This window comes from Myodes glareolus, chromosome 6 (genome assembly GCF_982192425.1).
Source record: "Myodes glareolus chromosome 6, mMyoGla1.1, whole genome shotgun sequence".
NCBI lineage: Eukaryota > Metazoa > Chordata > Mammalia > Rodentia > Cricetidae > Myodes > Myodes glareolus.
In genome coordinates this window covers 16,803,564-16,816,858 of record NC_142031.1, presented here as the reverse complement: position 1 = coordinate 16,816,858, position 13,295 = coordinate 16,803,564, and the positions used below count along the sequence as shown (strand labels likewise).

Below are 13,295 nucleotides of genomic sequence, written 5' to 3'. Positions count from 1 at the left end.
ACTGTACTCTTGCTTTAGATCTGAGGTGAGGAGATCCCTGGTTAAATGCAGATCAGTTTGTAGATTCTCTTGCTTGTTTGGTCCTTCTCTTTTTTCTCTTTACCATTTTATAGGCTGTTAGCAGAAATGGGTTAAGAAATGAACCAGACCTGAAAATGAGAGTAAAGACTAGCTAGTAGGATTATTTATTTCTCTTGATATAGGATCTCACTGTGTATTCCAGGCTGACCCCCTGGGGTGACGTGTGTGCATCACCATGTGTGCCTCAAGTCACTATCTTTTCTTGTTTTGTTTTGAGACAAAACAGCTCTGGCTGTTCTGGAACTCATTCTGTAGATCCAGCTGACCTTGAACTCACAGAGAACTTCCTGTATCTGTCTCCCAGGTGCTGGGATTAAAGGTGTGCGCCACCACTGCCTGGCAAGATCTAAAGCTTTTTTTTTTTCTTCCTCCCTTCCTTCCTTCCTTCCTTCCTTCCTTCCTTCCTTCCTTCCTTCCTTTCCTTCCTTTCCTTCCTTCCTTCCTTCCTTCCTTCCTTCCTTCCTTCCTTCCTTCCTTCCTTCCTTTCCAAGACAGGATTTTTCTGTAGCTTTGGAGCCTGTCTTGGATCTCACTCTGTAGACCAGGCTGGCCTCGAACTCTTAAAGATCCACCTGTCTCTGCTTCCCATGTGCTGGTATTAAAGGTATGTGCCACCATCGCCCAGCTAAAATCTTATTCTTAAATCACCTAAGAATTTCCTTGTTACCTTATGGTGGCACATATGTATAATCCCAGCACTCAGGAGACTAAGGCAGGGGGATCACAAGTTTAAGGCAGCCTGAGCTGCAGAAGGAGACCCTTTATAATAAAAACAAACAAACAAACAAAAGTACATGGGGAAAAAAAAGAAAGTTGGGTTTCTCAGCCAGAAATCTTGGTGGCTTTATGTGTTGCAGCCACGTATGGACCAGTACTTTAACCAGATGGAGAAAATCGTCAAGGAAAGAAAAACTTCATCCAGGATTCGATTCATGCTTCAGGATGTGATAGACCTCAGGCTGGTATGCTCAGTTTCTGTCATTTCGATAAACACCATAACCAAAAACACTATGTAAACCAGGCTAGCCTCAAACTCACTGGGTTCTGCCTGCCTCTGTCTCCCAAGTGAAGGATCAAAGGTGTGCACTAGCACGCTGACCAGGCATGGATCACCAGCCCAGGTTTTATATGCACCTACATTAATCATGAAAGTGCCTACAGACAATCTGGGTGGAATATTTTCTCAATGGAGGTTCTTCCTAGACAACTCTGTGTTAAGGTGACAAAAAAGGAAAAAAGAAGAAACACAAAACCACAATGGAGTCCCATCTGTTTTAAGGAATTGAATAAATAAGACGGGGATAAATAAGATGGTGGTGATTGTAGGGGTGAAAAGGTGTTTTTCTTTTTGCCTAGCACTGAACTGACAGGAGGAAGCTGCCCTCTGTTGAGTGTCTTCTCACACTGCAGCTCTGACATTGGCCATCTGAATTCGGTGGTGGGCAATGAGACCCACTACTTTGTAAGCTCAACAGCTGGAGTCTCATCTCCACAGTGAACATGTTGAACTCCTAAACCTCGTGTTTTCCTTTCCACAATAGCACTTTTGCTACCCTTGAGGTCTTACAAATATTCAGTGAGATAACTGTGTACAGTGCAGACTCGTAGATAGTACTATTCGGTGCCCTCCGTGCACCCTGTCATACCAGCTGCAGTGTTTATCTGCCTCCTTTTTTCTTGCTTTAAGCCCTAAGCTGACTACCTCAGCTGAAAGCCTAGGCCCTGCCTCTTCACACCCAGTCCCCATGGCATTGATGAGGCCTGTTTGTCTCACTAAACCTAGGTGTGGCCCAGTAGCAAAATCTATGACCAGATGATTAGATCCCACACACTAAATTCTACCCGTCTCCACCACACTTGCTCATTTTAACTGTTGAGAGGTGGCCAGGATGGAGGGAGACCAGTTTTGTCTCCTGAAGAGAGAGAGGGGCCGGTTTAATGTGGCATTCTAGGTCTGGGATCAGAGTCATGTTATTGACAGGCTAAAAATGACTGTCGCCCTTGACGCAGAACCCTGTGAGCTGTGGCAAGTCCTCATGTTACAAAGCCCTGGGGGATCCTCATTCTTCCTGGTCCACTTCCCCTCCTCGCCCCGTGATGACAATAATGATGGCTCTGTCGGACCCTTTCTTCCCTTTGACTTTTACCCACCAGTTGTTGGAATGTGCCCTGCACTCTGCCAGAGTTGATGATTTTTTTAGCTTGAATTTCTAGAGCATACATACATCATCTGTGACCAGCTGAGAGCAAGCATAATTCCCCATTTGTGTAGCTTCTCTGTTTCCTTCAGTTCCCTGTGGTGGAAAGTTATAGGCTCTTTTTGTTGGAGGATGGGGTTGGGAGGTTTTGTTGTTGCTTTTGTTTTGTTTTGTTTTTGTTTGTTTTTCATTATAGGGTTTCTTTGTTGTAACCCTTGCCATCCTAGAACTTGCTCTGTAGATCAGACTGGCCTCAAACTCACAGAGTTTCACTTTCCTCTGCCTCCTGACTTCTCTGGTAAAAGGTGTGTGACACTACCACCAGGCAAAAGTATAGACATTTATTTTTATTCAGAAAATTACTATGTTATTGTTCCTGTATGTGCTAGGCAAGCACCAAGCAAGATTTCCCGCCCCTTTTTGTGAAATTTTGCATTACTTAAACGATAACCTTATTTTCTCCTTTCATAGTGTAATTGGGTGTCCCGAAGAGCAGATCAGGGCCCAAAAACTATTGAGCAGATTCACAAAGAGGCCAAAATAGAAGAACAAGAAGAGCAGAGGAAAGTCCAGCAGCTGATGACCAAGGAGAAGAGAAGGCCAGGTGAGGGCAGAGATGGCTAGGGTGGGGTGGAGTGCTGGGGCTCTTAGGTAAGAGCCGGAAATGAGGTCACAAAGAACAGAGAGGTGGTTGTCAGGCAACACAAAGACACCTGAGACCAACCATTGACTAAGAGAGAGCAGCTTGGAAATGGGTGTTGTCTTATGCAAAGCCTGGCATTTATAGGCCTACAGTGAGCATCTTCCCTCCACACTATCCGTGCAAGGTAAGAGAAGCAGTAGAAAACAGCTCTCTTGGAACTGCACGGCTTGACTCCCGCAGGAAATAATGTGCAGAGAACGTGGAGCTGCCCTCAGTTCAGACAGATTCTTCATGAAGGCTTTAAAATTTAGATTTAAGAATGGCCTGAAGTTCTAAGGGAAGAGTCCGGAAATGGAAGAAACCTGGCTGGTATTTGAAAGGGTTTTTATTGTGAAGTGAATAAACACTCAGTTCCTATAGGGAGTAAGCAGCCTGACTCAGGTGTAATTTCAGTGTTCAGACCAAATGGACAATGTTTACTGGGAGAACTGAGATCAGGAACTTAGTTTTGGTTCCTGCCCCTCTTAAGTGTGTAAACAAAGGACTGGTGTCAAGCAAGTAGTATTAACGAGAGAGTGCCTGTCCCTTTGCGGGTAGGAGGGCTGGGAGTAGGAGCTAGTAGCTTCTGTGTGACAGGTAGCCAGGCTGCAGTTGATTTCCTATAAGCTCCAGGCTTATGGCTTTTTGCACCAATCATACATGTTTGTTAAACTACATTGTAGCAATCTTTTTTTGAGGGGAAGGCACCAGCCAGCCCCCAAATTATGACGTTAGACTTAATATTAGTTAAGAATGCTCAGCATTATCTTATGCTTATCCCACTAGCTCTTGTAACTTAAACATGTTTCTCTTCATTTACATTTTGCCTCAAGACTTTTTATCTTTATTTTCATTCTATATGTCCTACTCGGCGTTTGGCTGACTGACTGGCCGGACTGAGGTGTCTTCCCCCCTCCCCAGCCTAGATTCTTCCTTCTGGTTACTCTCAATGTCCAAGAGCCCCACCTATTCCTCTACTGCCTAGATATTGACTGTTCAGCTTTTTATTAGACTAATCAGACGCCTTAGGCAGGCAAAGCAACACATCTTTACATCGTTAAACAAATGTAGCACATCTTTACATAGTTCAAGTAATATTCCACAACACTCAACATTGCAACTGTCTCTGAAATTCTGTGTGTAAGGTGTAACATGGGGGCCGGCTTGTTGGGGTTTCTGTCCCGCCCGGTACCCCACAGCCGGCAATTCCCAAAGAAAATAACACAGAGTCTACATTAGGTTATAAACTAATTGGCCCATTAGGTCAGGCTTCTTATTAGCCCTTGTAATTTGTATTAACCAATTATTCTGATCTATGTTAGCCATATGGCTTGGTACCTTTTTGAGCTGTCAACTCACATGTTGCTTCTTTGGTGGTCTGGGCAGGAATGGCAGAGGGAGCTTCCTACTTCCCAGAATATTCCTGTTCTCATCGCCCCGCCTCTACTTCCTGTCTGGTTGACCCACCTATACTTCCTGCCTGGCCAGTCAGTGTTTTATTAAAATACATGATTGACAGAATACAGATACTTCTCCCACACCAGTAAGGAACTGAGACTTTGTACCAATAGAAATAGAAGGAATCGGAGCTGGAGAGATAACTCAGTGATTAAGAACACTAGCTGTTCTTACTGAGGATCCAGGTTCTGTTCCCATCACCTCACAGTGCTTCACAAACATCTGTCACTCTAAATCCCAGGGGATCCTACCTCTTTTGACCTCTGAGAACACCAAGGGTGCATATGGTTCATAGATATGCATGTAGGCAAAACACCCATACCCACAGATGCAACTGTGTGAAGCAATGCAAAAGGCACTTTCTAAAGTCTGAAATTGGCCTCTTACTGAATGTTCCGAGCAGCAGAAGTAGAAACCTTCAAAACTTGCTGGGTGGTGCTGGAACACGCCTTTAATCCCAGCACAGAGGCAGAGGCAGGTGGATCTCTATGAATTCGAGGCCAGCCTGGTCTACAAGATCTAGTTCCAGGACAGCTAGAACTGTTACACAGGGAATCCCTGTCTCGAAAAACCGAAAGAGAGAGAGAGAGAGAGAGAGAGAGAGAGAGAGAGAGAGAGAGAGAGAGAGAGAAAGAAAGAAAGAAAGAAAGAAAGAAATGAAGTTTGAAAGGGAAAGAAGTCCAGATTTTCCTCTTGAGCACCTAAGGATCAATCGTGAGAGGAAAGCTTGCCCGTTCCACAGAACCATTCCTTTAGCACTTTCACGGTGCAGATACAGTATTCATTAACTCTGCCAATACCAGACTTCACCCTGCCTCACCCAATAGCTAGTAGTCATTTGTGTTGGTTGTTTTTATCTGTCAGTAATGTTTGTTGAGAGTCAGTACCTGTTCTCACATTGTCATGCTATGTGGATTCAAGGTTCTCAGCCAAGTGTAGTGGTTTACATCCATATGTAGCCAACCTGGTATACATAGTACAACTCAGTCTCTAAAAAAGGAAAATAAACTTCCTCAACAGGGATGTCTTTAATATTTTAATAACTTTGTCATATCCTGGCATCCCTCAGTTGACAGTATTGCTCATCTAGTACCAGACTGACTTGAGGTGATGAGGGACTGATACATTATGTCCCTCTTGCAGGTGTTCAAAGAGTGGACGAAGGTGGATGGAATACTGTTCAAGGAGCCAAGAACAGCCGAGTTCTGGACCCCTCCAAATTTCTGAAAATCACTAAGGTGACTATGATGCATACCTTTTGTTTTATTTTGTTTTTGTTTTTCAAAAACGGTTTCTCTGTAGCTTTGGGGCCTGTCCTAAAAGTAGCTCTTGTAGACCAGGCTGGCCCTGAACTCACAGAGATCCGCCTGCTTCTGCCTCCCAAGTGCTGGGATTAAAGATGTGTGCTACCACCACCCAACAAGTATGATGCTTTAAAAAATTTACAAAACTGGGTGCATGCTTGTAATCCCAGTACTTAGGAGTTAGGAGGATCAGAGAAAGTTCGTGTCCTCTTCAGCTACACCAAAATTTAAAGCCAGCCTAGGCTACATGAAACCTTGCATCCCGCAAGCCCCAAATAGGTGTATGGTGTGTGTGTGTGTGTGTGTGTGTGTGTGTGTGTGTGTGTGTGTGTGTGTGTGTGTGTTGAAAATTTTAAACATATATATGCATTCTATAGAGCCAAGTGTGGCAGTACACACCTGTAAATCTAACACTTTGGTATTTGCCATAGGAGGATCGCTATGAGATTGTGGCCAGTCAGGGCTGTGTAAACAAACTGACAAAACAGTTTACAAACTGCTGGCATTGTTGTATTAGAATTGTCATTTGAAACTGTGTTTCGTTTGGCAAGTTAATAAGCCATTCTGAGCAGAGAGCCTGAGTACCCTGGAAACCAGTGTGGCCATCATGCAGGTCTGGTTTGCCTAATCCAAGAAAATTGGTTGTATTTCCTTGAAACAGGGTGTCCTGGCTGGCCTGTAATTTGTTATGTTAAACTAGGCTTGCGTGGACCTTTGCCTCCTAGTGCTGGGATTAAAGGTTTGCACCACTGCTTAAATTCAGGTTTCTTGCCAGGTGGCAGTGGCACACGCCTTTAATCCCAGCACTCGGGAGGCAGAGGCAGGCTGATCTCTGTGAGTTTGAGGCCAGCCTGGTCTACAAAAGCTAGTTCCAGGACAGACTCCAAAGATACAGAGAAACCCTGTCTCGAAAGAAAAAAAAAATTTTCAGGTTTCTTAAACTGAAATGCCAACTTTTTTGTTGTTGTTAAAATTGTTTGTACTGCACTGAAGAACCATTCTAGAATTTACCTGTGAATTACCTTGGCCACTTTTGTTACAGCCCACCATTGACGAGAAGATTCAGCTGGTTCCTAAGGCACAGCTGGGCAGCTGGGGCAAAGGCAGCAGCGGTGGAGCAAAGGCAAGCGAGACTGGTATGTGTGGAGGGCCCTTTACGGCTGCCTGGGTCTGTAATACCATTGCCCTCTGTGCCTTCCCAGGGTCCAGAACTGTTAGGAAAAGGTCTGTAGTCTAACCTGCCTGGACTTCCTCAGTGCTTCTCGATAACATCACATAGAAGCTTCTTTTTTTATAGGGTTCTCTCAATATTTAGGAAAAAAATGTAAACTTTTTTAGATTTGTTTTATTCAGAGCATTTTTGCCTGAAGGTTTGTATGTACACCACATGCCTGCTTCTTGCCTGCTGAGGTCAGAAGAGGTTCTGGAATTTGGGACCTAGAGTTACAAGTGGTTATGAGCTGCCGTGTGTGTGTGTGTGTGTGTGTGTGTGTGTGTGCGTGTGCGTGTGCGTGCGCGTGCGCGCGTGGGAACTGATACAGGTCTTCTGGAAGAACATTGAGTGTTCTAACCACTGAGTCATTGCTCCAGCCCTCTCCACATTTACTAAGCTTTTATCTGTTTGTTTGTTTGTAGTAATTTGAGACAGGGTTTCTCTGTGGCTCTGCCTCTGCCTCCCAAATGCTGGGATTAAAGGCGTATACCACTGCTGCCTGAGTAACATTTAAACTCTAGAGAAAATATTTTTTTCAGTTAAGCTGTTTGTTTTATTTTTAAACATTTTGTTTTTGTTTTGTTTTTTGAGACTGATTTTCACTCTGTATCCCTGACTGGCCTGGAACTCACTATATAGACCTGAGTGTTGAGATAAAAGACATGCCAGGCCAGCACTAGGTGTTTTTTTTGTTTTGTTTGTTTGGTTTTTTGTTTTGTTTTGTTTTGTTTTTGTTTTTTTTGTTTTTCAAATTCCTGATCTCCTTGAATTCAAGTGATTAAGATGGGAAGATCCTCTGTTCAAGCCTGCTTAAGTTACATATCTTCAAAAAGCTAGTTTGCAGCTAGGTGTTGTGATACACATATATAATGCTAGCACTTAAGAGGCTGAGGCAGGAGAACTACTTTAAGTTTGGGCACCTAGGCAACACTGTAAGGTCCAGACCAGCAGAGCTACAAGCCAGTGAGACCATGTCTCAGAAACAAAGAGCAGGCCAATATGTGGCTTAGTGATGGAGCGCTGGCCTAGCTGCTCAAGGGCCACTCGGCAACAGAGGAGGGGGAAGAAAGAGCAGGTATTTTACAGACTTGACTTTTGGACTAAGAATGAGTGGCATTCTGACAGGATATTATCATCTTCAAGACACACATTCCCACCCTAACTGAAGAGCTACTCACTTTTGATGACCTCTGAGGAAGGAAGGATTAGTTTTCTTTAAGAAAGGGCAGTGGTGACTCACTACTTTAATCTTAGCACTCAGGAGGCAGAAGTAGGCAGATCTTTTGCATTCTGAGTTCAAAGTGTACCTGGTCTACAGTGACAGCTCCAGGATACTCAAGCCTACACAGAGAAACCCTGTCTCAGAAAACAGACCAGAAATTGTGGTCCCTGAGAAGTCTGTCATGATCCATGGCCATAATAGAAGCAGCACAGATTGAACTTGGGGGGGGGGGGCTTTTTTTTTTTTTTTTGGAAGGACAGTAAGTTGAGAGGAGTTGGGAGTGGATCTGGGAGAATTTAGGGGAATGGATTGAGAGTAATCAAAAATCAAAAAAAAAAGTCACTGTGGGCAGCCGTACCCCCTTCGCTGATGCTAAGCAGTGGGCCTGGTTAGTACCTTGGATGGGAACTGGTCATTGAGCTTCTAACCTTCCTTGACTCTCTTCCTTGATAAATTGTCCATTTCCACTCTTTTGCTTAGAGAAGTTTCTGCCCTCCGGGCTAGGGTGCAATTCAGTTAGTAGAGTACCAGTTTAGCGTGCACAGAGCGCTGGGTTTGAACCTTAGTAACTCAAGCAATGGGTGTGGTGGAGAATGCTTGTGGTTCCAGCATGCAGAAGATGGGAGTCATGAGGATCTGAAGTTAAAGGTCATCCTCGGCTACATAGTGAGTTCTATACTGACCTGGCCTATATGAGTTCTTATCAAAAAAAGGAACAAGGGTGGCAGGGGAGGTGGGGCGTGGAGTTCACCTCTAGTCCCCAGAGTCAGGGCCCACCTGGACAACATAGACCTGTTTCAGATTTTAAAAGGAAAGAAATTCCTGCTTTTATTCCTTACTCCCGGGAGCCAAGAAAACAGAGTATTTACAAATTGACCATGTAATTCGTTTTTTTGTTTTGTTTTGTTTTGTTTTGTTTTGTTTCTAAATCTATAACACCTATAGATGCCTTACGGTCAAGTGCTTCCAGTTTAAATAGATTCTCTCCTCTGCAACCTCCAGCACCTTCAGGGTCGCCATCAGCCACACCTTTAGAGTTTGATTCCCGAAGGGCATTAACCAGGTGAGAATTTACTTTTCACGTTACTAATGGCTGTCTGTCCCTTCCTCTGTCTCTCTCCCTGTAATACATGTGCACTGTGGTGATAATCCTTGCATGCATTCTTGTCATCCCTAAAGTTAATGTCTTCCTTTAACCTTGACTCTCCATAGTTTCTAAGGTGGGGTTAGAATCACGTTTTGACTTTGGGGTCAGATGGAATCAGGGAAGAGCAGGTTATCTGGCCTTACTTTTCCTTAGGAAAGTCTGGTGGCCCAGATAGAGAACAGTGCGGGCAGGTCTAGGCCTTGGAAAGCTCTTCCAGCGTGGAAATATCCTTGCACTCGAATGTGTAAGTTAAGGAACACGAGCAGTCACTAGCCAGCCATTTAGTTCTATCTCTTGTGTTCTTCAAGATCGATCCTGTGTTCCGTTAGTGGACGTCTAGACCGTGTCACTCATTCCTCAGGCTTCTGCAGCACTCTACTGAGCCCCTGGTCTGTGGACTCTGGTGATTCTGATATTCATGTGCTGGTGTATGTTCTTTGGGTCAACTTCTGTCTATCCTGAGTTGTCCACCTCTGCACCCCCCCCCCCCCATTCAGTCTTCTGCTTCTGAGTCGCCACAGTCGAGAATTGTCTGAATAAATCATCAGGGAGACGTCAGAGTTCTCTTGAAATAATAAAGCGAAAGCCTTAGCTGGTAAAGGTCACTTGTGCTTCTCTCAGATAATTCCCGAGTCTCTGAAGTTCCTGGGGTTTCTCAGGCTGTGAGTCTGGGCTTGCTTAATGGTCGTTTCCTGCTATTTATTCAGCTCACACTTCATTGCTGTTCTACAAACGAATAAGGAATTAGCATCGACTTCTAAAATATTTTAATAAAGCGGAGGTGTACCTAGACTGTGTGGCGTATGCTTAACCAGCTTATGGCCCTGGGTTTAATCTCAGACCTCCATACTCAAACCATTCAGTTGATAAGAAAATTTTCTGATCTGTGCCATGTAGGCCTGCAGTTTTGTCACATAGACTCGGTGCTTCTAGGAAACAGCTCTGTCCTCCACTCTGCATTTGTGTGTGCACTGGGTGGGGCAGGCAGGTGTAATGGTGTGTGTGGAGCTTGGGACAACTGGAAAGAATTGGTCCTGGAGATCAAACTCCAGTCATTAGTTTACCAGCAAGCTGTTTTCCTGCTGAGCTCTCACCATCCTCCACTTTAATAGCTTTTTGTCTTTGGTGATTTCACATATGAATACAGTGTATTTAGATCTGTTCACATTCCTATAAACCACTGAGCCTTCCTCCCCTATATTCTCCTTCCAACTTCATACTTTCTACTTTTTGTTTTTTTCGAGACAAGGTGTCTCTGTTGCTTTGGTTTCTGTCCTGGAACTAGCTCTTGTAGACCAGGCTGCCTCAAACTCTCCTACCTCTGCCTCCCAAGAGATCCATCTAACTCTGCCTCCCAAGAGCTAGGATTAAAGGCGTGCGCCACCACTGCCCGACTCCTTTTTATTTATACATACGAATCTATATTTGAAACCGTTGTAGCATTAGAGCTGCCCATATGCTCCCTGGCATGGGGTATTCACGGGGGCATGGCAGCAGGCCATGGCTCACATGCCTAAGGAGAGCAGACTGCCTCCCTCAGCAGTGTCATTTGTGAGAAGCTCCTGACTCTGCAGTCTTTGGCTGGTTGGTTGGTTTGGTGTTTTTGCTGTTGTTGGTTTTTGTTGTTTTGCTTTTGGAGACAGGGTTTCTCTGTGTAGCCTTGGCTGTCCTAGAACTTGGTCTCTTTACCAGGTTGACCGAGAACTCAGAGATCAGCCTGCCTCTGCTCCCAGAGTGCTGGGATTAAAGGGGTAGGCCACCACCTGGCTCATGCAGTAGTTTTTAAAGAGTGCCTTTGGTCCTTGAAAATAAAACTGTCGTAGTTTACATATAAGATCCATCAAAGTATTCTAAGTTAAAAAAATAAATAAGTATCCTTCTTCCTATTAAAGGTAAAATGAAACCATCTTAGGCAGTATTCCTCTGGAAACTTGGATTTGAGTCTGTTTCAAGAGTAGTATGCTTTGAAATATAGTCAGTGCCTTGTATCTAAAGTCATGTGGGAGGCTGGAAAGTGGATCGGCTAGTCATGTGCTTGCCAATCAAGGATTATGACCTGAATTCCATCGCCAGTGGCCATATTAAGGTGGGGGAGACCTCTGACTCCCTAAAGTTGCCTTCTGACCTCTATTTGAATGCCATGACATGCGTGTGCCTATAAGGTCTAAAATAAAGTTATATGTAGAAAACCTGCATTTTCAGTGGTAGTTGGTAATGCGTACAGTGTTGTTCTGTGGTTTGAATACGGAGTGTCTCTTTAAACCTGTCCTTTTTGTCTTTTAAGTCGTGGGAGCATGGGCAGGGAGAAGAGTGACAAGCCACTTCCAGCTGGAACAGCCCGTCCCAACACCTTCCTGAGGGGCAGCAGCAAAGACCTACTAGACAATCAGTCTCAGGAGGAGCAGCGTAGAGAGATGCTGGAGACTGTGAAGCAGCTGACTGGAGGTGTGGATGCCGAGAGGGCCAGCTCTGATGCTGACCGAAACAAGCCAAGGGAGCTAGGTGAGGAGGCTCTGGGGAACAAGACAGAACTAGCTGTCTTGACATAAAATTCGGAAGCAAAAATACAGGGGCTGGAGAAACAGCAGTTCAAAACATCAGCTCCTCCTCTAGGGGATCCTTCCCAAAACTCAACATGGTGACTCACAGCCATCCAGTTCAGGTGCCCGATTCTGACCTGTGTGGACACAGCATTCAGTGGTGCAGGCACAACACTCATAACCCATGAAGAAAGAGAAGGAGTAGTGAAAACCAGAGACTTCCTGCATGGGCAGAATCCAGGACCCACTCTGGCAGCACCTGCACAGCAGCGTCATTTGCTGCCGTGGGTCTCTTTCCTGAGCTGTCTTCACAATGATTTCGGGCTCCCTGTCTCTGGAGTGTCGGGGTGACAGGGCCCTCTTTTTTTGTTAGTCATTCTGAGTTCTCACAAGTCTTTTCAGCCCCTCATTGTCCATTGTCACTAGAGTGTATGAGTTGGTTAAAGACCCTGGAGGGTGTGAAGGCTCTCATTATTTCTGCTTAACAAAGAGAACATATCAGAATGTCTTTTCCAGTCTCCATCTCTCTGGTAACTCCTGTGGGGTCTGTTTGTATTTAGTATGTATGTGCTCCCCAAACTTGCTTTGGTGATGCTGTGACTGTTCCTTCATGTCTTTAATCTGGGCTCTGTTTTTATTTCCATGTACCTACACTCTATACAGTTCTTATAAAAGTAAAGTGAGAAATTGGCATAAAAGATATACTTGGATCAAAACTGATGCAGTGATTTGAATGGTCTTAGAGGTCATGATGCCTGGTAGAGATGAGCAGATGTGAAGCAGGGGAAGCATTGCTGAGGGAGCAGCATTCACAGTTGTAGTAGGAGAAGCCAGGGCATGTTTACACAGGTATCACACTGGACCAGTGTGGCCAGCACTATGGCCTGCAGGACTCCAGCCCTTGTGTGTACTATAGGCCTTCATGTAGTAAACCTCGAATTGTTGTGGGGAAATCAAAATAAAGAAACTGCCCACACTGTGGCTTTAAAGGTTAATAATATCCCAGCTCCTATTCGTGGCTATAGAGCAGACCACGGTGTTACTTTACTCTGTGCCTGTCCTGTTCTAAAGTAAAGGGCTTCTTGATTCTGCTCTCACATGTCTGATTCTGTCAAACTGCTATCTATAGAGTATCTCCATTGCAAAACTGATGTAAAGGTGTGTAAATATTACCAACATGACCCTACTTTACTGATATTTCCTGCCCTTTCTGGTCTCATTCATAGTGAAATCAGACATGTGTACAATGTCAGCCCCTGACAAGCCTGCACTGTCAGAAGAAGAAGTGGAGAGGAAGTCCAAGTCTATCATTGATGAATTCCTGCACATCAATGACTTTAAGGTAAATGTTGACAGTGACAAAGGGAAGCAGCTCTTAGGCAGCCCAAGTCAGAGCACCGTGGGGTTGGATCTGAACAGTGTCATTATGAGCGAACAAGGCATAGATTAA

At 44.6% G+C, this 13,295-nt stretch overlaps 1 protein-coding gene across 6 annotated transcripts in view; it reads left to right on the top strand.

Annotated features, from left to right (window-relative positions):
* The window catches only part of Eif4g3 (eukaryotic translation initiation factor 4 gamma 3), a 230,731-nt gene that overhangs the window by 188,560 nt on the left and 28,876 nt on the right, over nt 1–13,295 (top strand). For 4 of the 6 annotated variants that reach the window (XM_087906998.1, XM_087906997.1, XM_087906995.1 and 1 more), the window contains 7 exons: nt 939–1,043; nt 2,751–2,883; nt 5,563–5,657; nt 6,766–6,859; nt 9,104–9,221; nt 11,590–11,807; nt 13,072–13,187. In XM_087906998.1, the coding sequence (XP_087763124.1) occupies nt 939–1,043; nt 2,751–2,883; nt 5,563–5,657; nt 6,766–6,859; nt 9,104–9,221; nt 11,590–11,807; nt 13,072–13,187 (879 nt within the window). The remainder of the gene's footprint in view (nt 1–938; nt 1,044–2,750; nt 2,884–5,562; nt 5,658–6,765; nt 6,860–9,103; nt 9,222–11,589; nt 11,808–13,071; nt 13,188–13,295) is intronic. The other 2 variants (XM_087906999.1, XM_087906996.1) reach the window with 1 other exon arrangement.